General features: G+C 40.0%; 1 protein-coding gene across 1 annotated transcript in view; it reads left to right on the top strand.

Annotated features, from left to right (window-relative positions):
• PTGFRN (prostaglandin F2 receptor inhibitor) overlaps nucleotides 1-27529 on the top strand; it is a 94520-nt gene that overhangs the window by 49252 nt on the left and 17739 nt on the right. The window contains exons 6-7 of the mRNA XM_044442472.1: nucleotides 11885-12304; nucleotides 25691-25798. Of these exons, the coding sequence (XP_044298407.1) occupies nucleotides 11885-12304; nucleotides 25691-25798 (528 nt within the window). The remainder of the gene's footprint in view (nucleotides 1-11884; nucleotides 12305-25690; nucleotides 25799-27529) is intronic.

The following is a 27529-nucleotide window of genomic DNA, read 5'->3' as shown; positions in this document are numbered from 1 at the left end:
ATCTTCCATGGATATTCCTACTAAGTTCAATTTAACAATGTCCACCAGGCTTCTTTGTTTCAGCCCCCTTATAATATTCTGCCTGAGGTTTGCTTTGCTTATAAATCTTGACATCTGCTTTTCCAAACTAGGAAATTATGTCTGTTTTTCAAAACATCTTTGAGAAGACAGTCCATTTTGAGGTTCATAGTTCTAATAATAATCTAATACAGCCTAGATGTTTAGAACAATAACTTCATCAACTCTAGACAGCAGGGGCAATTCCCAGTGACATTAGGAGGTGTCCAAAATAGGTTGGAGGAGACTGTCTTATTATCAGAGTGTTATAAAATTATTTGTCACTTGATCTACAGTCTGCCTGTGCTTTCATGGAGCATGTGAAGGATGTTGGAGACAAAGACAGTGCTACCCAGCATTTGAAAAGATTTAACAGTCAAAATGATCATCTTGATGAAACACTTTCCCTTCAGGCCTTTTAATCTGATGATTTGAATCTGAAATAGAGAATTCAGTTTGGCTTTATCAGATTTTATGCTGTTAGTGCAGAATTGTGACAATGGATCTTCTTTTAACTATGGAGTGGTTGTAGTATTTTTGAGATACTGCATCTGTGAGTGTCCAGCAAAATTAACTGTAAAGTTGTGTGTAAAGACCACAGAGCTGTTACCTATCTAGAAACATATCTCCGCACTGTTGGTGATGTACAACCCCCGTGTCTCTAGAATTAGGAAAAGAAGCGTAGTTTGCTGTTTTAACTCTTGTTGTCTTTTCAGGTAGACATAGTTATGCTACAGAAAATAATTGATCATTGGCCTGTTTTGGTTATACTTCACTGAATTTTAGTGTACTTATACACAACCAGAAAGACAAACCACAGTAGGTGAAAAATGGAGTCAGATGCCTCTGATCTCCTTGCCATATTGGAGCAGGGAAGGAAGGAAGCCTGGGACTTGTTGTGGTAGCATTAAATACTAGTTCTAACATAACTTTTGTGTATATACAGCCATGTATTAGCAGTTATGCCAGCTACCTTGAAGTGCCTGGTTGTGGGAAGGGTGTGTGTGTGTTGTGATTTGAGTGCCTAGGAAATGTTAAATAAGTGTAGACAGCTATAAGTTCCTGTTTTTTTTCTGCCAACTAAATTAGTTAGGCAGTAGGAATATGACTCTGTAGTAGGAATTCTAGCCAAATAGCATTTAGATTTACAATATGCAAGTTCAGAAGAAAGCCTGACATAGAATTTTATTGTTTATTTAAAAGATTTCAAAAATTTCCAACTTTAGCTTCTAAAAACATGTTTGGAGGCAATATCTTGAAAAGAATCTTTTAAAAAAATGCTGGTAACCCTCATATTGGGAACTGAGCTGTGGTAATCTTTTTAACAAGATAAATACTCTATTTATCTCTTTATTCCACAGAGCTAGTAAAGCACATTCCTTGAAATATTTTCTCTTTTCATTTCTCTAGTATGCATTTGATACAGTAGAGCCTAGCATTTTTGAAGAGCAGCTCTGCTGTCTGGAGCACTGGATTGCATTAAATGCAAACCAATGTGCTCAGCTGACAAGCTGAAGATAGATATTTAGTTCTTGTAAGGAGATCGATCACAAATGGAAACTGAGAGCTAAGTGGCAAATCAAGGAGTACTTCTTAAGAACAGGTCTGCTTTTCAGAAACAAGAATCAGTATCTTTTTACTGACAGGCTTCTGCTATCTTTTATTCATATTTAATATCACTTGATCATCAAAGGCAAATTTTTAGAAGGGTAGAGGAGGAAAAACGGGAATTGTAGGCTGAGTTCAGAGGGAGTTCAATCAACCAGCCAAGCTAATATAAGCAGCTTCTTACATTGCTCATCTCATATTTTTGTTAAGCTGATTCAAAATCATGAGCATATTTTGATAATATATTCCTCACCCATTTATACTTTCAAATAATATAATCTCCAGATTTGATCACAAATCAAACATTTCTCAGTGTAAATTTTTATAGGCCTATCACCTATCAATTCATTCAAAATTAGGAATTTTGGTAGAAAGGTAGAGTGATAAGAACTCTTTATATGTTTTGATTTGAAATCTGTGGATCAAATCTAAAATATAAACTCCAGTCTAATTCACTTATGTATCATCAACTGATTGAGCCAGTTATACAACATTGCTCACATGGGCCACCATAAGCCCAGTTGGAAGTTGCACCACAGCTTAGTAATAATTCCCATGTTGTTTATTGTAGGTCATTTAACTCCCAGTATTGTGTGTGGACCAGGCAAATTAACTCTAGTGAGCTTAATACAAAATTGCTCAGTTTTACAACCCTAGATAATGTGAACCAAATTCTCATGTCAATAGGATCAGCTTTTTGAACTGAACCATGTCAGTCCATTCAAGACCTAATTAAAGGTATTTTAACCATTATAACCAATCTGGCCTGCACACTGTGTTGCTTTAAGCAACTACAACAAAATACCTCATCTTGGAACTCCCAACCTGGATATGCTAAGACCCATTTTCCTAGAAGTGTAAAGTGATACTGAATAAGGAAACTGATTATCACCTGTGATTACAGGGAGGCAGATATTGTCTAGACCAGGGGTGTCCAAACTTTTTGCAAGGAGGGCCAGATTTGGTGAGGTGAAAATGTGTGGGGGCTGACCATTCAGCCTGACATTCTTTGAACCATTAACATTAAATGCAAATGAACTATTTTATGAAAGACTAAACAGATAACTGCACTAATGTGAAGGGTGATACTGAGATCTCGACTGCATTATATAGGCCAGGTTTGGCTCAAAAACAGTGGTTTTGATGCGCAAGATGTCATGCAGGTGAAAGTCACTTAGTCTCATCCTCACGTGGTTCTTGTTAATGTTCATAACCGAGAATGTCTTCTTGCACAAGTATGTCGAAGCAAACAAGCTCAGCATTTTCTTAGCAGATGTTCGAATCTCTTGGAACCTGTCTTTATCCAGCTGGCGGTAAAAGTTGACAAGAGGGAGCTGTTGGTGCCGACTGTGACACTCGGCGTCACACTGCAGCTCAATGAGCTCCAGCTGCAGGTGGTCTGGAACGTCATCAGGGTCCACAGAGAAAGGAGATGAAAAAAGCGTGAACTCCTTTTCAATAGCTGCAAAATCCCGAAAGCGCTGTTGAAACTCCTCAGCCAGAGATGAGATGTCTGCTTCATACCTCCTTATTTGCGCACTCATATTGTTCTGTGGAAAACTGGTCATTATTTCCTGCAGCGATGGGAAATGTGTGGTATTGGGCTGCGTTTGTGACAGGTGCCTTTGGAAAAAAGTAGCAGCTTGGTCCCAAAGGCTTTGATATGTGAATACAGTTGGCTTACCACTGCATTTTGCCCCTGAAGGTTCGTGTTCAGCACGTTCAGATGTCGTGTTATGTCAACTAAAAATCCAAAATCAGCCAGCCAAACAGGATCAGATAGCTCTGGCATCAGTTGTCCCTTTTTTGCCAAGAATTGTCTGATTTCCTCCCTAAGAGAGTAGAAGCGCTGCAGTGCAGACCCCCAACTGAGCCATCTTACCTCGTTGTGATACACAACATCTCCGTATTCAGCCTGGATGTCGAGTAGAAACTGTTGAAACTGGCAGTGGCACAGGGCTTTGGAGCAAATATAATTAATAGCCTTCATCACCGGTTTCATAACATGATCATATTTCAGATGTTTGGCACAGAGAACTTGTTGGTGAATAACACAGTGGAGTTTTATAGCTTTGCCTCCTTCTTCACTGACTTTGTTACAGACTAGGGTTGATAATCCACTTCGCTCGCCAGCCATGGCAGGTGCGCCATCTGTAATAATCCCAGTGACTTTATTCATGGTAGTTTCATGTCATCTATGGCGGAACGAACAGAAACCAATAAATCTGTTCCTCTTGTTTGGTCCTTAAGGCTCTGGAGGTCACGTAGCTCTTCACTCACGTTCATGTCATTGTCCACTTTCCTTTTACTCAATGCATCATGTAGTTTGGCACTCTGAAACGGAGCCAAAGCAGGTCAGCTAGTTGAGTTGTTAGGAGGAGGAGGGGTGGCACAACCTTAAACTGTGCTCATTGATCCAAACTGATAGGAGGAAAATACAGATAGACCTGTTGTGCATGCATGTGAAGAAGGCTTTGTCAGCCATAGACTTACACCCGCTTTTGCCAACAAGCCATGCCAGGCCTATGCTACCCAGTTTTTGGTGGTGTGAAAAAAGGAGAGCTTTCCTCTTCCCACTCCATCCTCTATATCCTCACCTAGTATATATGTATGTGCACATTCGTGAATGCATGTGCTTGCTCACTTATGTATGGTTGTGCCGTGTTCTGGCCCTCTCTGCACCTGCAGGTTCAATGGTTGTCATGTCAGCATGACATTAGGTTTCCAGATGTTGCTTTTAAATGCCAGATAAGTGTAGAATAAGACCTTCCTCATCCACAATTCAGTTCTGGCTAAGTGGCAGAAATCCTGCCTGACCTGGAGGACTTTAATAACTTTAGGCCAGTAGCAGACAACCATTTCCTAGGCAAGGTTCTTGAGTGGATGGTTGTTAACCAACTCTAGATGCTCTTGGATAAAACTGATCATCTGTGTCCATTTCTGTTGGGCTTCAGGCCTGGTTTTGGCACAGAAACAGTCTTGGTCACCCTGAATGATGACCTATTCTGGGAGAGATACAGCAGGAATGTGACCCTGTTGGTACTTCTGGACATCTCCATTAGCTCTTGACACCATTAGCACTCCATGGCAGTCTTCTGTTCTTACTTGGAGGGACATCTGGAGGTGGTGCTTAGGAAGGTAGTACTGTTCAATGCCATGGATTCTCCAGCATAGAGTTTCTCAGGAGTTTGTTCTGTGAGTTCATCTGGATGGTTTGGAATGAACTGTGGTTTCATCTGGAGTTTTGGAATATGTTGTCATCAGTCTGCGGATGACATGTGGTTCTATTTTTTTTTCATCTTCCACAGGTGAGGGTTTGGATGGGCTATACCAGCATCTGGCTGTGTCAATGGACTGGTTAAGGGCTAAAAACTGAAGCACAGGACAAAGACTGAGATGCTGCTGGTGGGTGTTTGTTCTCAGTGGACAGAGGGTGTTCAACTACTTCTAGATAGGATTGCACACCCCTGTAGGTTTGCAGTGTTAGGGGTTCTCCTTGACCCATCTTTGGTACTGAGACTCAGGTGGCCTCAGTGGCATAGAAAGCCTTCTCAACTTCAGCTGGAGGAACATCTGGGCAGGGATAGCCTGATTTCAGTAATCTATACTCTGATAATCTTGGAATTAGATTACTGCATGGTACTGTATGAGGGGCTACCCTTGGAGCTTGTTCAGAAGCTACAACTCATGCCCAGTGCAGCAGCCAGATTAATACCTGGAACCCATAGGTCCAAACACACGACCAATTCTGCCCCACCTGCAGTGTCTGCCTTTATGCTTCTTGGGCCAGTTCTAGGTGCTGGTTCTAGCCTATAAAACCTTATAGCCTGGGACCACAACAGTTGATTCCTATTCCACCTACAGTCTGCCTGGACACTACACTCATCATCTGAAACTTGCCTCCAAGTGCCAACTCTGATGAAGACTTAGCAAGAGGGAAGCCTTTTGCGTGGTGCCTCCCCACACATCTGTGGACCTTCTCACTGAGGCCCATCTGTCAGCAACTTTGTCATTTTTTCAGTACCACGTTAAGATTGCTCTTTTGCTGTGGCTTTTAAATATATATTTGGTTATCCTGGAGTTTGAAGGAATTATTCATCCCAGGTGTTTTAATTTTATAGGGCCATTCTTCTTTGTATGCTTTTAGCTTTATTTTTTTGTTACTTTTGATAAGATTTTGTGGCGTTTTATGGTATTGTTTTTATGTATTGTTGGAAAGCACAAAAAGTGCATTCATTTCTTATAGGCAACATCACAGAAGATGGGGGTGGTAACCTGGAGTGGATATTTGTGTGGACAGACCGTAAGTTAATTCTAATTCTGGTACTCAGAACAAATTCTTGGGCTCAGAATTCTTTAATGAAAAGCGTATGTCTTTTGCATCTGGCTCCAGTTGGTAGATCTCAGGGTTCTGGTGGGAGGGGGGGATTCTACAAACACGAAGTCTGCCTACCCTTGTAGAGAAATGGTCCTCTTCTCTTTGTTCACTTCTTGATGAAGCTTGAAGTAAGATGGAGTTGGTGAAGTAATGTTTTATCTTAATATGTTTTATTGTGATCTGAGATGGAAATTAAGGCAAATTCATTTGCAACCTTTACAATGAACTTGCATGCTGTTGCTTCCTTGTAGGATTTAATTATACTGGTAATGATTTTCAGGAACTACTCTTAATAGTTTTCTCATTATTATACATCATTGTAAATCTACACTATTAGTGCTAAGTACAATAAAATACTTTTCATTTAACTACAAACACATCCTAATGTTAGTTTATGGAATGTTTTTCAGCGTTTTGCCTTGCCGGTGTATAATTGGAAATATAAAATCAACACCAAGCAAGTAAACGCTACGTAAACAGCTTGGAGCTGTTGGAGAGTTTAATAGCTTGAACTGCCTCCAGTTTTTAAAAGACTGCTTTTATTATAATATAAAAAAATAGTCAAGGACAGTTCATATGGAAAACACACAAAGGAGTGAATGCATTTCTCTGTAAGTGATTAGACATAATATTGTGACAAGTACACTTGCACAAAAAGCCTTCAGAGAAAGCTTGCGGTTAAGAAGATAGGCATTTATACTGTACCTAGGTTTGGTGTTTAGAAATATATGAAAGAAGGGAAGGCAGGAAGGACAGAAACTGGGAAGAGGGAAGATGTAAGAAGTGTGCACTAAAACCATAAGTTCAGAAGTGCACAAAGAAGAGAATGTCCAGGCTCAAAATACTTTGAGTCATGAGAGTTTTTTTCAGAGGCAACTCATTCAGTATCTTCAATAGACTGTTAAAACCATCAATCAGATAGCAAGCAAGATTGCTTTACTTTTCACTTGATTGGACTGACTTGATTCCCATGACATGGCAACTCATCATGGGTAACTAATCATGGTGGGTTCTTGAGTTATCTGAACTTAGACTGCTTGCCCTAGGGTGATTTAGTCTATGGCAACAAATCACCCTGACAGTCCATAACTTGTGTTGGACCCATGATAGAACATTGTGGTGCCCAAACCTGGGGAAAAAATTCCATTCTGGCTTGTTGGGATTTGCTGGTGAGCTGCTTGGCAAGAGTGACCAAGCAGCACCCCCTCCCGGCCGATGTTATCACAGTCTGTCTTACCCATTCTGCTTCCTGTGACAGCCCCTTACCAATGTCCAAGTGGCCCTTTGCCCTTTGAAGTAACTGTCACTAGTTCCACACCTTTAAAAAAATAGCCCCAGAAAATGGTGCAACAGTGTTTTGTTTGTTTGTTTGTTTTTAAGAGTTACAGCTGGCCAGAACTTGTAGTCTGACCATGTTAATGGCCTTGTAAATTTCAGCTTTCAGGGGGAAGTGGAAAAAGTACGGCTCATCAGACTGCATATAGGCTAATGTGTGTATAGTTGCACAGTGTCAGTTGCCTAGCTGTTAATTGAAAAGTAAAGGGGAAAATGTGGTGAAAGTGGGAGCACCAAATGGGGTGGTAACAATATTACCCTCTTAGCAATGTAATCTTCTGGCTTTTAACAGATTTTAACTATTTCAGCTCTTCTTTGAATTCACTGAGATAATACACCCCCCTTTTTTGGAGCACTTAATTGCTGTGGCTGCTGTGGGACCCTGGCATCCTTTAAAAGAATAAAAAAGAAGCTATGAATAGAACGAAGTGAATGATGCCTTATTGGGGCTCAGGTGCAAGGATCACTTGGGCTGGTGCCTCATGTGCTCTTCAGGTTCTACCACCTGTACAGTTTTTTAAAAAGCTGTTGGGAATATTTGCACATTCTCTTTGGACAGGGAAATATATGCAAATGATGAAGGGGATAAACTATATCTAGTCTCTTCAAAATCCTTGTTTATTCCTTCCTTCCTCCTGCACCAATTTTTCATGGTCAGATGCACGACCTGTTTTTTACCTTCTTGCAGAAGGGTACAATCTATTATATTAATCAAGTGTGGACAAAATCTACCTTCATTTATAACCCTATTGACAACAGCATCTGGGGAAGGACAGGCTTTTTTTTATTTTGGTCTCACATGGATCATGACCTTGAGTACAGCAGCGTACATTTGTCTGTAGAAGTGAGTGACATCATATTAAAACATGGAGGTGGCAATGGTGTACCCACATGCATGCATGTGAAAGAGACAGACAGACAGACAGACACTAAGCTAAAGACTTTAAATTATGATATTGAGAATTTCTCATGGGAGTTTTTCTGCCATGCATGAAACACATCCAGTTTTTGCTATATGATGAAAAATAAACAGGGCCTGTCATGGTTCTTTAAAATGCTAACAGCATCTGTACATAGAGATGTTTGAGGATTTGATTGATCTGCATTTTGAAGTAAATGAACTTGATTCATGCTTCCTGAAGCACCATTATCCTTCAGTTTCTGCACTTCCCTAAATTTTGGAATCAGTTCTCAAATCAACAGTTGTATCCAAATGTGTATAAAATGCTTAGTTAACATTAAAATATATAAAAAATGAATATTTTAGGATGAAATACATAAGAATGTTATCTATTGAAAATAGTACATTAAAATGAGAATTGTCATGCATTATTTAAATGGAAAACTGCTGCACAAATGGACATAATGAACACAAGTGGAATTGACATGGATTAGAAACAGATTGATCTATCCATCCCTAGCTGCATGGCTTGAAGAGTCTCCTGTGTGTCTGTGTGTATGTGTGTGTTTGTTTGTTCCCTGTTTATGGATTCCCTATATCATATTTAATGTGTCTCTTACAAACATCTTGTTATTCCCAGTGAGCTTTTTCTAGAATTCTTCTTTTAGTAGCCATTAGAAGTTAGCCATACTGGTTTTCCCAGCTTTGTACTCTGTAATCACTCAGTAGGAGAGATGCTATAAAAACATGCTGTAGTGCTGACCCCATCTCTTGCCCAAATGAAACACTCCTTTTCCACATCATGCAACTGTGCTAATTAACTGGGGGATGAGAGGCACTGTTGCATATTTTCAGAGAGTTGAGACCTATTTGTTTAAGAAATGCGATTTTCTTGATGGTTTGAGATTACAACTGCAACCTTGAACTGTTTAAAGTATTGGATATTAGATGGTTTGGTACTTAGCTAAGCTGCAATTAGTATATTGTTCTTTCTCTCTTGTTTTTCATTTTATATAACTTTGCACTCTGATCTCCTTTGTACAATGCTGATACAGTTGTCATAGTTGGTCTCCTCATCTTCTAGGCAGTGTTTACTCATTGTGAAAACTGCTGCTTGAAGGCAAAATGCAGCAAAATGTAATCATGACAACTACCTTGTGGATCTCTTGAGGGAGGACACAAGTATTACTGTATGTAGTTTTAATTTTGTGAAGTGTGTTGTGAGCTCAGTATATCTTATTTCCCTGTTGCCTTGTAAAAGATTCACCTTGTGTTTAATATTCAGCCAGTTTTTTATTGGAAGAAAATGGATTGTTGTACAAACAATTCTAAATGCCAAGCTAGTTCAAGTCTATAAATAATAGCTCTACTTTCATGATACGTGACCTGTTTCCTTTATTCTGAAAACTTGAAATGTATGTGATGTGCTATAGGAACCGAGACCAAATGAGGAAACAGATTGAAGGAAAAGACAATGGTCAGGGACTGGAACTTATTCCAAGCCACTTAAAGGTAGCAGCAGCAAGCTACCATCCTTCAGTTTGATGGCCAGTGGCAAAAATGCAAACATGATTGCAAAGTGAATCACCTTTTCATCTAATATAGAATCAAGATAGAGGTAGTTGATTTGACTTCTTTATGAAGACAATGGGAGCAGAGTCCTGGTGATTCTTGTGAACTTCTTGTAACAAAAAGTCTAAATATATTTCATATATTATGTATTAAAATATCCTCTGCTTTGGGAATGTACCCTTCCTTGAACTGAGCTGTACTATCTGGTAACTAAATTTTGAGGTCCAGACAGGAAAATTATCTTGGATCTGTTTACTTAGAATATTTATATTAATTTCTGTATACAGAGTGCTTTATAACATGTTTAGTTGTTTTATACTGTCCTGATTTGAAGATGATAAGTATGTAACATTTGTTTTAAGATAGGTATATACTAACTTCATGCAGTGCACTAATCTCAGAGCCTGGGGTGTGTATCAGTGTTGAAAACTGCAATTATATGAAGGGAAAGTAGTGTTCACTTTGTTTGGTGGAAAATTTCCTTCTTGACCAATATTGCATTTTAATGCAGGGAGTACAAATTATCCAGGGTGAAGCATGGTGGTAGCTGTAGTGCTATTTCTAGCGATGTAACGGTTATAAGTTTATAGAATAAGAGTTACTGATTCATATAGGTCTATTTATCAATTTTAGGTATTTGAACAAGTTACCAAGATCATTTTTACAGTGTTCCGTTTGATCATTTGCATCAAGCTTCTGCAATAAATTTCTCTGTGGTACTTTTTTGACCTTCTATGAATTGAGGCTTATTCTTCTGTTTTACTTAGGAATTCCTGTGTGGAATCACTGCAGCTGATCTTGCACAAAAACAAAACAAAAGAAAAAACAATTCTTATTCATGATTTTATACTTCTGTAGAGCTTGAAAGGAGCTACTTGAAACCTAGGACTGGAGAAATGTAAAAAGAAAACAATCATGCCAGTAATTACTGAAGGGTTATTCTCCAGTTCCTGAGGTGGTGGTGGTGGTGATTTATTTCATTTCTGTATCATACCATAGCTGAAGCTTTCTGGGCAGTTTGCAACAGTGCAACTATTTCCCCTTTGTTTCTGCCTTCCATCAACTTTGCAGTGCAAGATGGCCCTGGGTCCTAGGGTTGCAGCAGCAGAGAACCAGTTTCCCTGCCTGTACTCTGCCAGACTTATCCAAACACAATGACATTTCACTGGAGAGCCTTGCATTCCTGGTTATTTAATGACAAATGATGAGTTGCATGAAAGGAATAAAGCAACTCACTACTCCTGTTGCTTCTCTTTGGCTTCTGCTATAACAAATGGCTTGCTGGATATTCTGCTGCTGCTGCAGTTCTAGCAGAAGGTGGTCCAGTTAGTTGCAGTTCAGGTGGATATAAGGTTGAGTGTAGCTGCTTTCCTCTTAATTCCCACTCCAACTAATGGTAGTGCCAAAAAAAAAAAAAAAAATCAAAGGTCAAATGAAAGATTAAGGATTAAGATTTTCTGTGGTGCAGTCACTTAGCATGAGTGTTTGGCCATTGAGTGGATTCCTTTTTCTGAACTACTGTGTGGGGCAAATATCACTGAAATTATATCAGGAAGTACTGTTGTACTGGCAAGATGGATGTTTTGATTCTGTATGCCCATATTTGCTCATACAGTCCATTCCAGAATATGAAACTGAAACTCTGACTTCCTATTAAGGCTCAGTTGACTTCATTCAGACATTGATATGAAATTCTCGGTATATCATTATTCTGCATGCCCATCTTTTCCTGCTGTTTCTCTTTTTTATGCATTGTCAAAATATGCTACTAAATAGCTGCTGAAAGTTGTCTCACTTGGGCTACTGTCTTACGCATACTTATTTGGATATAAGTGGCCTTGAATATGTTGTGATTTATACTGTTACGAATATAGACAGTCCCGTGACTCTTTGTGTGCCTGCTTCTGTGATGCACTCCTCAATTTTTTACTTGAAGTGACTGCAGAATGTCAGCAACTTATTTTCTTGCCTGCTGCATATGTTTGTCCATGCTTTGGTTGTTCTTATGCCTGTGTCTTCTCTGCTCTTCCCAGATTATACCCTGACTGTAGAGGCTGTGAAGCTGAAGCCGTTCTTCATGGCTGGGCACACCTTTGAAATGACATGCAAGGTATCTTCTCAGAACATCAAGACTCCTCGTTACTCAGTTCTCATTACAGCTGAAAAACCTCTGAATGACCAATCAAATCCTAATGGGACCACCCGCATAATTTCTCTCAATCAAGATTCAGTTGTCAGACGGGAAGACTGGACAGATCAGGATCGAGTGGATGGAGTAGTCTTGGAAAAGGTCCAGGAGAATGAGTTTCGCTACAGGATGTACCAGACCCAGGTTTCTGATGCTGGGCTGTATCGTTGCGTAGTGACTGCATGGTCACCAGGGGGTGGAGGCATGTGGCGAGAAGCAGTCAATGGTTTATCCAATCCCATCCAGATAGACTTCCAGAGTTCAGGTCAGTACAAAGCTCCTATGGTTAATGATTGGAAAAACATGATTATGATACTTATACCAGTCATTTGCTCAGTTAGAAAGGTTTTGGTGCATTGACTAGAATTCCCTCAAATATTTTATGCTGGTGTGTCATACATTAGGAGAGGTCTAGCTTTTAAGAAACGCTGGATAGGATCCAACTGTGCCCCGGCACAAGTGTTAATGATGTTGCACTTGCATGAATGTTTGTGGAATGTAACTAGCACTTGCTTGGGCAATGGGAAAATGCAGTTTGCTGCAGAAATAGCTAAATTAATCACCAGAACCTTCCCCTCTACTTTTTCAGATATCCATGCTTGTTAGCTCCTCTTCCTGCCTTAAATTCTGAAATTGATAGTTTAAATCTGCTGTGGGTCCTCTTGCTCTTCCATGCGAATAGTAACATGTCTCAGCATCCGTGCTGCAAGTATGCCGTTGAGAGGCTGGGTGATGCTAGTCGGGATACTTTCCATTTTCCTTTGCAGCACCTCACAGGGCAAACTGAGAGCTGCTGCTGTATAAAAAGCTAACCATGCGTGCTCCCCCCGCCCGCACTTTCTCTTCTAAAAGTACTGTTACACAGATTGTTGTATAACAAGCTGAGCCAGTCTGTGCTCTTTATGGGAATAGATGTGTAGATCATACCTTCAGCAACTCTTTGTAAGATACTGAAGGGAAAAATGACTATAATTTGCTATTTAGTATGACAATGCCAAACAGAAGTTAAGTTGTGGCAGACGTTTTGGAAAGCAGCCTCTCAGCCAGCATAGACTCTAGTGGATCTGTGACTGGAAATGGGGCTACAGAGATGGTATTATTGTAGTGTCTCTTCCTTTGCCATCTCCAGCCTCCTGCTGCATTTTCTTTTCTTTCTTTTTTTCTTTTTTTCTCCAGTGCAGCAGCTGCTTCTCTCCTAAATAGGTCCCCACAGATGGGGTGGCAAAGTTAGAACTCTGTACATGGCAACAGAGTGTTTGCTGCAATAAACACAGAAAGTGTGAAGAAAATATATGAATCAAAGTTGCAACTAAAAGCAGATCACAATTTCTCATTCTCCCATCACATATTTGTGTTCACCTGGTAAATACTATTATACTCATGGTTGCTTGTGTACAGTCCGTACGTTACCCATTTTTCCCTTACAGGAGTCTTCCTCAACCTGATATCTTCCTGAGTTGGGCTGTAGCTCCCAACTGGCTTAGGTGTCATTGCACAGCATTAGGGAGTAGTTTGTTTTTTTAAACTTGTTGAGGTTTTTATTTAAAACAAACTCTTACGATGCTTTACTTTATAATTTCAACCTTATTCAGTCTCAGCTGTACTCAGCTCTGGCAGTCATCTGGGTACTCTTAGAAAGCAATAAAGAGTGGTGGAACCAGTAAGGAGTGGTTAGAGAAATTACAAATGTCTACATAAGTGCTTTTAGTGTTTGTTTCAGTGGCTTTCTGTGTATGCTTAAAGCTGGAAGGAAATGTTTGGACCAGTAGAGTTACTACTAGTTGACTTCCTGCCAGAACTGTTTTGGAGCATCACTTGGTTTCAGGATTCTAGAACACAATGTAAACATGCAATATTTTTGCCATAGTTTATTCATCTTCCAGGTGTGACAAACTTGCTTATTTTTCCACTAATAGTCTTGGGCAGGAGCTGGATTTGAGTGAGTGGTATGCTGCAGGTGCCAAAGAAAAGGCTAACAGCAGAATTAACAGTAGCAAGATACGACCAGTCTCAAAATGAGATAAATCTGTATGTTTTGTGGATTCTATATGTTTCAGTTCTTATTTTACTTGCATTTTAGTAGGCATTTTGATCTGGGATCTGTGAGTATGGTTAGGGACATTTCAATGATAGCACCTTTACTTTTTGGCTATTCATATTCATGGTCTTGGCCATGATCGAATTGGGAAATTTTGTTGGTTTTAGGATATTCCAAGGCATCTTTGACTTCTCACCAACAAAGCTCATGTGATCTGCATTGTTTTTCTTTGAGAGCCCCCATTCTCTTAAGCATACAGACTCAGCACTTCCGTAGAAGCAGTAGATTGACACTGAAGTCTCTACTCTTAGGAGTTCTGATGTATGACAACAGTGTGAGACACAGCTATCAGCACAGATTGCTCTCAGGCAACAGCATTCAACTCTTCCTCCTACCCACAGAAAAGTCCAGTGGGACTATGGGTTGCCAGTTTGGCTACAGCACTGAAGGCTCTTCAGGCACCTTCACCACATAGCTCAAATAATCCTGAGTCGCCTTCCTTACTTTGTAGCTAGGAAGATGGCCAGGAACAATGTGGAATTGCTCGAATGATCTCACCTACCTCTCTAGCTTCCAAGTTGGAAGAAGGATGATTATTTGTCATATTCTCCATGGAGAGAATGTTTGCTGAAGCTTGCCTACTGAAGCCCACTGTAAGTGGAGGTCTTAGGACAGAATACAGATGTGGAAATGACTGCATAATCTTGCATAATGGATTCTGAGCCTTCTGAAGGAAAGCTGTTCAGCATATTATACCTCTAGAAGCAAATACGAGGTCAGTTTAGAAAATATATGTGGGAACAAAGCTTCAGATGCTTCTTGTCCACCTTTCTTTATAACTGTTAATAACAGGCTTTGGCTGTCCAATAACAAAGAAGTATGTGCCATTTTAGTGCTCCAGGTAGTGTTAAAATGATAACACAAACTGATATGTGCTGGGTGAACATGAACAATAACATTTATTACATTCTTGGTAGCAAAAGAATAACATGTTCAATATTAGAGTAGCTAGAATTGCACACACAGGCCCTATCCTGCAATGGTGTGCAGAACATGGATACCAAATTGTCCTGCAAGATTTTGCCAATCCACATGGCAGCCATAAAATATATTTAGCTCGCTGCTCCCAACCATTCCTGTGCCAGTTTTGATTAGATCCATGGCAATGAGTTACTCTGTAGATCGATCCTCCAATATACAGTTTATGCAGCTTCCTAAATTCTGCCTAAGCCCTGCTGCAGGATCTGCTCTAGTGCCATACCCTATTTTGGTTCCAATTCTGCCATGGTTAATGCTCCCAGAATTGTATATATTTGAGTGCCTTCAGCCCAGAACGAATCCCTGAATGTTTCCGGCGCATATCCCAGCTGCGTGTGGTAGAATCCATTTTGTCACCTCACCCCAGCCCCTCTCTGTTCTGATCATTATGGGGATGAAAAAGGAATGGTGGTGGTCGGGGGCAGAATTAAAAACACTACAAGCACATTTCCCAGGCCACTGGGAGGGAAAGTAACCACCAAAAATGAGTTATATTTGCTTGGAAGCTCCAAAATGTTGTTTGGGCATTGGTGAAGAAACATCACTAGAAACATTAGTGACACAATCTTTTTTGCTGCTCTTTCCAAGTGGTTCTATGGCTGATTCTAGCAACTCACTGTATCTCCCAAGTTCAGATGACACAACAGCCCACAGTGTCTATGAACAATGCTACAACAAGCCACGAGTTCTCAGAAAAAATTGTGAAATTTTATGTTTGTTGAAATTAAGTGGCTGTAGAAAGCATGCCAGGTTCAAATGACAAAACCCACTGTGGTCAGTTGCCCATGTGCTCCTGCTCTCTCTCTCTCCCTCCCTCCCTCCCTCCCTCTGTGAGAGAGAGAGAGAGAGAGAGAGAGAGAGAGAGAGAGAGAGAGAGAGAGAATGATTGACTGCTTTAGATACAGACCTGACATTTACATTGTATTAAAATCACACCATCTCTAAATGTTTATATAGATAAACATTTACATCCTGCATTTCAGAATTTCCAAAGTGACTCAGACTAAACATAGCAGTATTTCTAAAAAAGGGATTTATTCCCTCGCATGAATGCCAGAGAATTACTTCTCTCTGTGCAGTAGGACTTGTATGGCTCAAAAATATTATTTTGAATATTGGAGATCACTTAAGATAGGCCTGGGATAGGGGAAGAGGCTGCAATGGAATGGAAACTGGGGGCAGTAAAGTGGGCTCAACTTGTGCTTATCAAATGATGGATGCAAGATCCTTGGTATACCAGTCCAAGATGAACTAAATGATGTATATTATAGCAATAGCTGGCTATGTGCATGTGAAGAGACAGAATGATTTGGCTGCCCTCCCAGTGTTCTGCACTGTTAGAAGTCTGCCCTTCATCTAGGCTCCAGCAGGTCCCTACAAAAAATGCACCCACTTTTCGAATGAAATGATGAATGTGTTGTCAGGTTTTACTGCATTTTTCCCCCAGAACAGTGGCAAAACAGTGACAAGAATCTGAAACAGAGAGCTTCAGATGTTTTCTTGGTACAGATTATATTTGCAGGCGAATTACAGAACAATGTTTTGAAAACTGATTTGACAGGACTTGGGACGTAGCACAGGACATTGTGGTTTTGATTGAAAGATAAGAGTAGAACAAAATATGTTCCGTACTGACCAAGAGTGCAGGTCTAAAACAATTTGTGCTTTTTAAGTTGTAGCGGGGAGGGGTTGGTGATCATTGGACTATACTAGATGTTGTTTTGTTTTGTTTTTTTAAACATGCACATGGCGTGGACAGTAAGCAAAGAACTGTTAAAAATACTAGATTTTAGGATCATTCAGTGAAAGTGGCAGCAAATTCTGGATTTAGGGAAAGAAAAAATACTTCTGCATGCCATGTGTAGTTGTGGCAGCTAACTCTGCAAGCCAAGATGTAGTGGTGGTCAGTAGCTGAAATGTCTCGTAAGGGGGAATGAGAGAAATTCATGTGAGAGTATTCTATCAGTGGCGACAACTGTGGCTCTGTGCAGCATTAAGGCTTAAAGGCAATATGGCTTCTTCAGTACTGTGGGCAAAAATGGGGAGGGTCCTTGTCTTTGTCCTTCTTGTCACTTTCCCAAGATTAGTCAGTGTGGGGAACAGGATGCAGGACAAGGATAGTCCTTTGGTCTGATCCAGGAGGTATCTTTTTATATTCATATAACATGTCCCTCTTTAGCTTTTCCTTCCTCTGAGGTAAAGCATGGAACAGCCTGCCTTTCCCCCTCACCAACTACAGGATAGAAAATGGCTTGAATAATGTTATTGTGGCCTCTAAATTTCCCACTGTGTAATTAGTGTTAGTTACAGAAAAATAGTACGTACAGAAAAACAGTTGCCAGTTATGGCTTAAATTATGTGAGGGAAAAGATGGCCTATTAGATAACAAGATGATAGTAGTTTCACTTTAATCTTGCAAAGCATGATGCCAGGGTAGATATGAATAATACTTTGGATTAGGGGGACTGGTTCATAGATTACATCTGTTTTTTATGGCTCATACTGTGCTATACTCCATTTAGCATAGCATTGAGAGTCATGTTCTTATGAAACTGGTATGCCTTGACAGAGCTGGCAGCACAACCGTCTGTAGAATCAAGTCGTGTATGTGTGTATTTTTGCCCCTCTAGGGAAGATGTTTTTAAATTTCTAAATTTCTTCTAAATTGTTATGACATCTTTGGGCAGTAGATTTCAACAAAGGCTACCATGGTTGCAAGCTTGGTTCTCATATATGTAAATAACAGTTGTGTCTGGCTTTGATCGGTACAAAATATGTGTATTTTCTCCAGTTTTTCCTAAAATGTTTAGTTAAGTGAAGGCAATCATTAGGTTGTATCCAGTGCTAGTCATAGCTAGATTCATTGAAATAAATGAGACTTAAGTTAGACATGGCTAATTTAAATTTAATTCATTTCAATGACTGGGTTCACACAACATAAGCCAAATTAAAATTTGAGTATGAGCTGAATGTGAGTTGTTGTTGAACTGTGGGTTGTGTTGTATGTATACAGCCATGCTAACAAACCTCTTTGTGGGTAGTTCATGATTAACAAACCATAGTTTGTTAGCAGGTTGGGTTCAAACAACACAACAGTCTGTGGTTCAACAGCAGCCTATACTCAAGCTTGAATATGGTTTGTCATGTGTGAACCTAATCAATAGGTGTATACTACATAGAGCTACAATTAGTTATAGCCCAGTGATTTAGATCAACAAGAAAAAAAGAACAGTTCAAATCAGCGATTTAAATCAACATTTCCATTGATATTTCATAAATTTGCTAAGCAGTGGTACAGATCCCACAGCTAAATCATGTTAACTTACAATAGAATAGAGTTTGGTTGATCATTTACAGCATTGTTACTACACTCTTCAGCCAAACAGAATTGTTTGTCTGGTATTACAGGAGAGTGCTTGCCCAGAACTATACAATCTGAAACACATGACACAAAAAAAGGGATAGGGAGGGAGGAGTGGGGAAATGCAAACCCAGCAATGAATTCTTTGAGTTAAACTATTGTTATAATTACCAGCTGGAATGGAAACAATTCAGGAAGAGGAGAAATCTGATGGGATTAGTCTCTCAGTGGAACTGATGGAATAGCTTTGCTGCAGTTGCCTCATTTGCACTGATTCATTCTCATAACTACACCTCACATCACTTTGAACACTCTGAATATAGTGCCCTCTGTCTGTCTGTCTGTCTGTCTGTCTTTCTTTCACATGCGGAAGAATGTATTCAAATATTTCCAAATGGGGTGCTTCTTCTGACCCATAGCTGTTTTGGAGGTTAAGTTTAGGCATAGAGGGACTTCCACACAAAATTGTATTGCCTTGTCTCCTTGTTTGTCTCCTTTCTCCTTCACTCTGCCCAAATGAAAGAAAGCAAGAAAAAAAGGCAAACCAGAGTCATTGATTTTCATGGAGCGATAATGAAATATCTAGGTTAGGTAGCTAGTAAAATATAATATTCATATCTGATAAAAATCAATTTGGTTAGGTAGAAAAGCCTCCTTTAACTCAGTGTACCTGGTAGAGGACATAGATGCACTTTAGAGCTCAGTGTATGATATTACACATTAATAATAATAATAATAATAATAATAATAATAATAATTGCATGTTTTTATGCAGGGATAGTGCTAATACCTCTAATACCTCTTGACCTTGTCCTGAATGGGGTTGCACTCCCTCTTAGGGATAAGGTCCGCAGCTTGGGAGTGCTCCTCGACCCAGAGCTTTCACTGGAAGCTCAGGTGACAGCGGTGGCGAAGAGCGCTTTCTTTCAGCTTCGGCTGATCCATCAGCTGCGCCCCTACCTGGAGTACGACTGCCTGGCAACAGTGACACACGCGTTGGTGACTTCCCGACTAGACTTCTGCAACGCGCTCTACATGGGGCTGCCCTTGAAGACGGTCCGGATACTTCAATTGGTGCAAAATAGAGCTGCCAGGCTGCTGACGGAGACTGGGTGTTATGTTCACATGACTCCAGTCCTCCATCAGCTTCACTGGCTCCCAATTGAAGTCCGGGCCCAATTCAAGGTGTTGGCTATTACCTATAAAGCCCTTAACGGCTTGGGTCATGGCTACCTAAAGGAGCGCTTACGTCCATACATGCCCTCTCGCTCCTTGAGATCAGCACAAGAGGCCCTTCTCCGGGAACCCTCCGTGAAGTATATTAGGAGGGTAAGTACCCGGAAGAGGGCTTTCTCTGCGGTGGTGCCCAATCTTTGGAATGCGCTCCCCAGAGAAGTCCGCCTGGCGCCGTCGTTATTTGTTTCTCAGCGCCAGGCGAAGACCTTGTTATTCAAGTGTCATTTAAATTGTTAGTTTTATTTATTGATTTTATATCTTCGGCCAGGATGTCTCCAATTATATTGTTTTTATATGTTTAATACGTATTTATTGTTGTGAGCCGCCCTGAGGCTTCGGTGAATGGGGTGGCATAGAAGCTCACTAAATAAATAGACAGACAGACAGACAGACAGACAGACAGACAGACAGACAGACAGCAACAGTGCACCAGAGTTTGGTTGCAAGTTCAAAGCAATAATAAAAACAATGGTGAAGTTTATTCAGGGAAAAAACAGAAGATGCAACTAAAAGGTGTGGGACAACCATTGGAGGATGACAACTTTGTGAAAAGTTCCCACAAACTTCTGTGACTGAAGAATCACAAACATGCAATGAATGCTTCATGTAGAGAAGCCCACAGACTGAAGTGAGCTTCATAGAGCAGGAATAAGCATTTTAAGACATTTAGCACAACTCCTGCAGGATTACTGATTACCATTTTCACTTGTTTCAGAAGAGGGTAAACCACATTTCCTGAGCCAAATGCATAATCTATTAATTAAACCATAAGTATTTTGTTTTGGGTTTTTCAACATTCATTAGAAGAACTTTGCTTCCATTTTCATGTGAGTATCCATCTCATTTAAAAGATTTCTGTCCTGCTTTAGAAAATCAAAGCCGCTTATGAGTGAAACAAAACATCATTAAATCACAACTCAAAATAACAAATATCCAAGCATCAGAGAATTAAAGAATAGTCTATAAAGCATATATTATATCTGCAAACACACACTCATCCTGATTATAAACATTTCTTTGATAATTCACAGCACAAGGAAACCATATAATGCTGGAATCCAGTAGAGTAATGCCTCTATTAGGACCAAACAAGATGTCACAACAGTAAGCAAGCTTTCACTTTCTTGGAAATTCTTCATCATTTTGTCCCCCTAGCCAACTTTCTCAGTGATAACTTGAATGAAAGCTAAAAAAAAGTCTTCAGATATTAAGGTAATGCATTGGAAGTCAATGTTTGTCAATATAATCTCTATTTCTAACATTTTGGTGAATTCCTTTAGATGAGTCATACCCAGGGACTGCAACTTGTTGCTGTGTTGATTTGGAAGACAGCAGATTGTCTAGATGAGGCCAGAGTAGTGAATGCCTGTTAAATCGAGTTGTAGTTGTCATGTCTTTCCCTTTCCAATAAGTTTGTATTGTCTTATTTAAGATTCACTGTACCTTTCTAGTTTTTCCTTCCTCTAACTTCATACACTTTAAGTCTGTTTATGCATAGTAGAGCAGGGTGACACTGAATTGGAGGAACACATCCCATCAGTCTTGCTTTAACTATTGTCAGTAACCTCTAGGGATGTGCTGTCATCAGGGACATAAATTTGGTTTCCTTTTCTTCATTTATAGGCTGATAAGGCGCTAGAGAATGCAATAATTCCTTCTTAACTTGATACAGGATTAATTTAATGCAGCTATTTTTGCCTGAACTGGAAAACATGTGGAACAGATTTTTACTGTGACATTCTTCCTATGTAGAAATTGCTCTATTAGTGTAGAAATTCAGCAGAATTTGAGGAAGTAAATATGGCTCTCTTACTGATATATGCAAATGAATGGAGTGGTCTCGATTATCCATATTCATTACTTAGCATCTTCTGTTATAGTGTGACACTGTATAAGTAGATTTTTTGTGAGCTTTCCTTGTTCTTCCTTATCCCTAATTCCAATTACGTAGGTAAATTAATCTGGCATTATACCGTACAAACATGTAATTTAGGAGAAAAAAATTAAGAACACCATGTTAGTTTGGTTGGGGAATATTCACTAAGGCAGCAATTGCTTTTAGTATAACAGAATCTGATCTTAGCATTATAGCAAATGTCTTCAGGGTGGAAAACTGTATTTTCTTCACCTTTTGTATCTTAATTATGAAAAAAAACCACCTCCTTGTGGGACAGAGATTTGATTCTGTGCTCAGTTCAGCACCGATCAACAACAACAAAAATGATTTGCAAGTCACTAACATGCTTAATAAAAACTTGCTTTTCCATTTCATGGGTCTCTTAAGAATATTGAACTGAGCAGACTTGAGAGGGATCCACAGACGATTAGGCCAAACTTCATGCTCCATGTAATCCAGGAGCTTGTATCTTTTTGTCTATTTTCAACCAATGGCAACTTTGGCGGCAGTAAACAAAGGAATTTCAAAGGGAGAGGGGTTTCCATTCAGCAAAAGAATGTCATGGGGAAGAGGCTTCCTAAGCCAACTCTACCATGGTCCCTGGCAACTGGTGTTCAGAGGCATGCTTCTTCTGATTACCTGTGATACTGGAGATAATATGTAGCCATTATGATTTGTAATTATTGGAAGCTTTATCTTGCATGAACTTGTCTAATCCCTGTTTAAAGCTGTTCATGTCAATGCCTGTCACTGCATCGTATTGTAGCAAATTCCATAATTTAGCTATATGTCAAGTATGTCGTTTTATCTGTTCTGAATCCCCCACCATTCAACTTCATTGCATGATTTTGGTTTCTAGTATTGGGGTGTGGGGAGAGGGGGAGAGAGAGATTTTGTGTGTGTGTAGCTAAAAATCCACAAACAATTGTAAACTTCCTTTGTACGGGGGTCATTCCAGTCTCCTGATCGTTTTGCTTCCTTTTTCAACTGTGATGACTAGGATTGTACACACTGTTCTAAGTTTAATATCATTACGTTCTTGATTTAATAGTGGATGGGGCAGCTGATCTGGCATGTATAACTGAGACCTGGTGGGTGAACAAGGAAGAGTTAGTCTCTCCCAATTATGCCCACCAGGGTACTTGGTACAGCATCAGGGTGGACATGAAGAACAACTGACGTTGTCTAATAAAAAAAAATCTTTCCCCAGGCACCCTGCACATCCAACAACTAGTCTGGAGTGTTTGTACCTTGTGTTGGGCCAGCAGGACAGATTGGGAATTCTGCTGGTGTAATGCCCACCCTGCAACCTGTCAGTTTCCTTATCTGAGCTGATGGAGGTGGTCTCACACGTGGTGTTGGAGTTCCCCAGGCTGTTGGTTCTTGGAGATGTCAACATTCATGCCCAGGACATCCTATCTGGAGCAGCTCAGGATTCCTTGACTGCTATGACAACCATGGAATTGTCCCAACATATCATTTCCTGACACATGTGGCAGGGCATACTCTATATTTGGTCTTCTCAGTTGGATGTGAGGATGGTGCTCTGAGCTTGAGAGATTCTGAGTCAGTCCCTTTGTCATGGTCAGATCATCATCTGCTGAGATTTAGACTGATGGCAGTTTTTCCCTTCTGCAAGGGTGGGGAACCTATGAAGATGGTCTGCCCCGGAGACTAATGGCTCTAGATGGTTTCCAGAGGGCTTTGAGGGATTTGTCGGCTGACATGGTTGGCATTCCTGTTGAAGCCCTGGTAGTGCTGTGGAATGGAGAAAGGAACCAGGTGGTTGACATGATCACTCTTAAGCACCCTCCCTGTTGTAGAGCTCATATGGCTACATAGTATACCTTGGCGTTGAGAGTGATGAAACAACCTAAGAGATCACTTTTGTACAGATGGAGGAAAACTCCCAGTAAATGCAGCATACACCTAGTATGTGCCTACGATCAAGTACATTTTGAAGCGGTGAAGGTGACAAAGAAACAATGCCTCAATGTCTCTATCCATTCTTCTCTTTGCTACCCAGTGGAACTTGTCAAAGTTGCCTGGGCTTATTACACTCTGGCCCCTGAGACATCTTGAAGCACTCTCAGGCCCACTGCAATTTACTCACTTGGCACTTCCAGGAAAAAAATCTCTTGCATCCGCTGAGACTTGGATTTCAGAATTATGGCAGCTACATCTGTGGAGATGCCTACAGTACAGCCTGGTACTTTTGCTTTTTTTGCATGAGTTTCAGTTGATACAGCTTGAAGATGTGGACAAGGTGTTTGGACAGGTTTGTGTGACCATCTCTTTACTCAATCCTTGTCCCTCCTGGCTTATAAAAGTCAACAAGTAAGGAACAATCAGTTGGGCCAGGAGCTTATTAATGCCTGTTTGTGAGAGGGATTGGTCCCATGCTACCTTAAAGAGGTAGTGGAAATATGACTTCTGAAAAAGCCCTCCCTTGACCTGGAAGATCTGACACACTTTAGAGTGGTAACATCTATTTCCTAGGCAAGCTTCTAGAAGGGGTGGTTGTCAATCAACTCCAGCTAACCTTGGATGAGACTGATTATCTGGACTCATTTCAGTTGGAGTTCAGGCCTGTTTTTGGCAAAGAAAAAAGCTTTGCTGCCCTGTATGATGACCTATGCTGGAAGCAAGATGGGGTAGTGTGACCCTGTTGATATTGCTGGACCTCTCCGCAGCTTTCAATACCATCAACCACATTTTCCTTCTGGAGGGACTGAAAGGGGAGTGGGAGGCATTGTATTGCCTTATATGGCTTAGGACCATAAAGCACTATAAATCCAAAGGGATTCCATGCAAATCTTGATGTTATCAGGAATATGATATTTACTATGTGTTCCTGGTGCATAGTCTGAACACTATTAGCAGTTTACTAATATTTCTTTTTAAATTAATGAATGAATTTATATAGCATCATCTATCTATATTGTACAACTGAAGTATATAAGGAGAGAACCTGATAAATTGACACATAGGACAAAGAAAAGAACAAAAGAATATATACTCATTTCTGTTCCATGGATTTAGGCTTGGCTGTTTTGGAATAGGAAACTAAGAGGAGTTGATCCAAGGAAATTTGTGGGGAAACCCACTGTGAGGAAAATGAGTTTTAAAGACATACTTGAAGGAAGTAAGAGAGATAGAAAGACGTGTTGTTATGGGATGCAGACCCAGTGATTACAGGTAACGGGGGAAGAGTCGTTTGAAGGAACAAGAGACTTTCACACAGCTGAGTGTGGCGATGAGGTAGAAAGTAAAGTTAAAGATCATTGACAGGGATGTATAAGGGTAACAGGTAGAAAAAGAAAGAGGTAAGACCTTGGAGGGCCATTCTGCTGGATCCAAGATAAGAGAGAATATATAATAAAAGCAGAAAAAATAAAAGTTTAAAACAGCTAAAAACAGATAATAACTTTCAGAAAATAAGAAAAAATATTTAACAAGGAATAACAAAATTTTAAAAAAGACTCTGCAAAACACCCGGTGTTCCCCCATAAGCCCCTGGGTGACCAAGTAAGTCTTTAAAAATTTCAGAAAAGCAGGCTATCTTAACTGTTGCCAGTTTGGAGAAGGTTGATACAAGTTTTCCAAATTTTCTGTCCAAACACCAAGCCTTTCCGGTTCTGCTTAGCGTAAACAAGTTTGCTTAGCTTAAACAAGTAGCTTCAGACACTGGATCACTTGGCACTAAATGACTAGTGGGCTGGTTGCCTAATTTTAAAATATAGTTGCAACAACTAATGGCGGTTGAATATTTCATGGATGTGAAACACAGTACAATTCCTCTGTAATGCACATGTCCATAAAGCTGCCCGAGTCATCTTGTAATGCTGCAGGTATCCTGCCGCATACCTGTTTGAAGCCTCAACAATCCTCTAAGAACCTGTTGCTTACCACCAGCATAAATTATGCTTTGCCACTGTGCACAAGGGCTGTTGATCAGATATTAATGTAGCTGTTTCCAAAGAGCTTTGCATACTGATCTAGACTGAACATATGTCCGTAACATATGAGAAGCTACATAGGAAAAATGAGATGAAACAGTGTTTGTTTTTTTCCTCTATAGGACCTGTTTTTAATGTCTCCGTGCATTCCGATAGTCCAACCATTTATCGAGGTGAATTGGTGAATTTGATTTGCATAATCACTGTTGAAGACACAGTATTGGATCCAGGTATGATGTGAATTCATTTTGACTGATAATTGCTTTTCCTTCCCCCACCCCTTCACCTCTGTTCTTTTTTTGCTATTTGGAATTAAGGGCCCCAGTTCAGTGAGAAATCTGGAGTGAGTTTTTAATCTGCATCTACATGATTTGCTAGCATTACCCCATGGCAAATGTGTTATCATTTGGGTTAAGTTATAATTAGCAGCTGCTTGTAGATGCTTCAGCAACAGCTGATAAAATGCCAGTTTCATACTCATAACAAGGAACTCTAGATCTGACTTTTTCTATAAAGCTCAGATGGAGTTGATGGAATCCTTGATCTTGTGAAGCCAGCAAGTAGGGCCACAGTGGACACTGGCCTATTGAAACATAACACCTGCCACAATTTTACACTTGGTTATCCCCTGTTATGCATGTTCTCTCTGCATTATTTGAAGAAGTCTTTCTGTTTACCCAGCTGTCAGAACCGGAGAAAAGATCTAGATAGAGGTATTGCTATGAACAATTGGAGATGATGCAGGACCTTTATGAATTGCTCTTTAACTATTGAGCCTGTTTGCAGTGAGAGTGTTAGTTATGAATTAAGACCTGTTGTCTTGTTGGCTATATTAGCAGCAGGCTAAGATTTTTCTTTCACTACAGGGAATAGTCAGGTGTTTCAGTTGAGAATAAAACTATGTTGATTTTCGATCTCTGAATATCCAATCTAGGAGAACAGTGCACCTGAAAGTGCCCATATAAGAAGGAATGCCTATTTTCCCATGTGCTAATTGTTCATTTACAAAAATTGCACATTTACAAAATCAGCTGTCTTTCTCTATGGAAAAGTGTCACCTTTAATCATCACTAGACCCCTTGTGAACACACAAAATCCAGTACATTTCAGAGGATGCTTATTTGAGAGGGCTGCTTGGTTGTTGTGAGTGTTCAGCACAGAAATCAGGGCTTAGCTATTTTCAGTTAAGCTTTCCAGTTCACCTATACAAATACAGTTTTGATGGGTGTTTATACTCTTGTATGCAATATGTTGAGGACACATCTAGGGCAAACCATTCATTCTTCCATAATCCTTAATTTTTTGTTGATGTGTTAAAGTGCTTATAGCAAATATTTCTAATATCCTGCTCAGAGGGAATACAAATGCTCTTTTGTCTGTCAGCCTGTTTCTTCCTTAGAACTTAAGATCAATTTGTTCAGTGCATACAGTCATTGGTCCTAGATCAGTATTTAAATTGCAGTCACAACTTAAATACAAGCTGTAACTTAAAGTTGCATACAATTACACAAACCCAATAAGCATGGATTTTGCAAGGGTTAAAAGCAACCATTGCATAACCTGTGGTCTTGTTGAACTGTTGTGTAACCCATACTTTTTCGGTTTTCCTAACATGTCCGGAATGGGGTTGCATATTTAGTATGCAGCTTGTTGGGCCTTAAATCACTCACAAGCCATAGCATGTTGTCTGAACCCAGTCATTCTGTTGATAGTACTCCATTTCCCTGCTGAGTGAATCAATAAAGTGCAAGAAGCAGGCAACTTGACAGGAAACTATACCACTTCATCTAATAATTTAGAACGTGGTTACATACTGTATTTTTCGCTCTATAAGACGCACCTGACCATAAGACGCACCTAGTTTTTAGAGGAGGGATCCATGGAAAGCTTCCTGATAATCACAGGCACATTCCCCATCACTTCCCCATGGGCTTCATTAAAAGACGGGTTGCCATTTGAAA

The sequence above is a fragment of the Varanus komodoensis genome, unplaced genomic scaffold (assembly GCF_004798865.1).
Source record: "Varanus komodoensis strain SLA01 unplaced genomic scaffold, ASM479886v1 scaffold4, whole genome shotgun sequence".
Lineage (NCBI taxonomy): Eukaryota > Metazoa > Chordata > Lepidosauria > Squamata > Varanidae > Varanus > Varanus komodoensis.
Note: the sequence above shows the minus strand (reverse complement) of the source record. Positions and strands in the feature narration are given on the sequence as shown.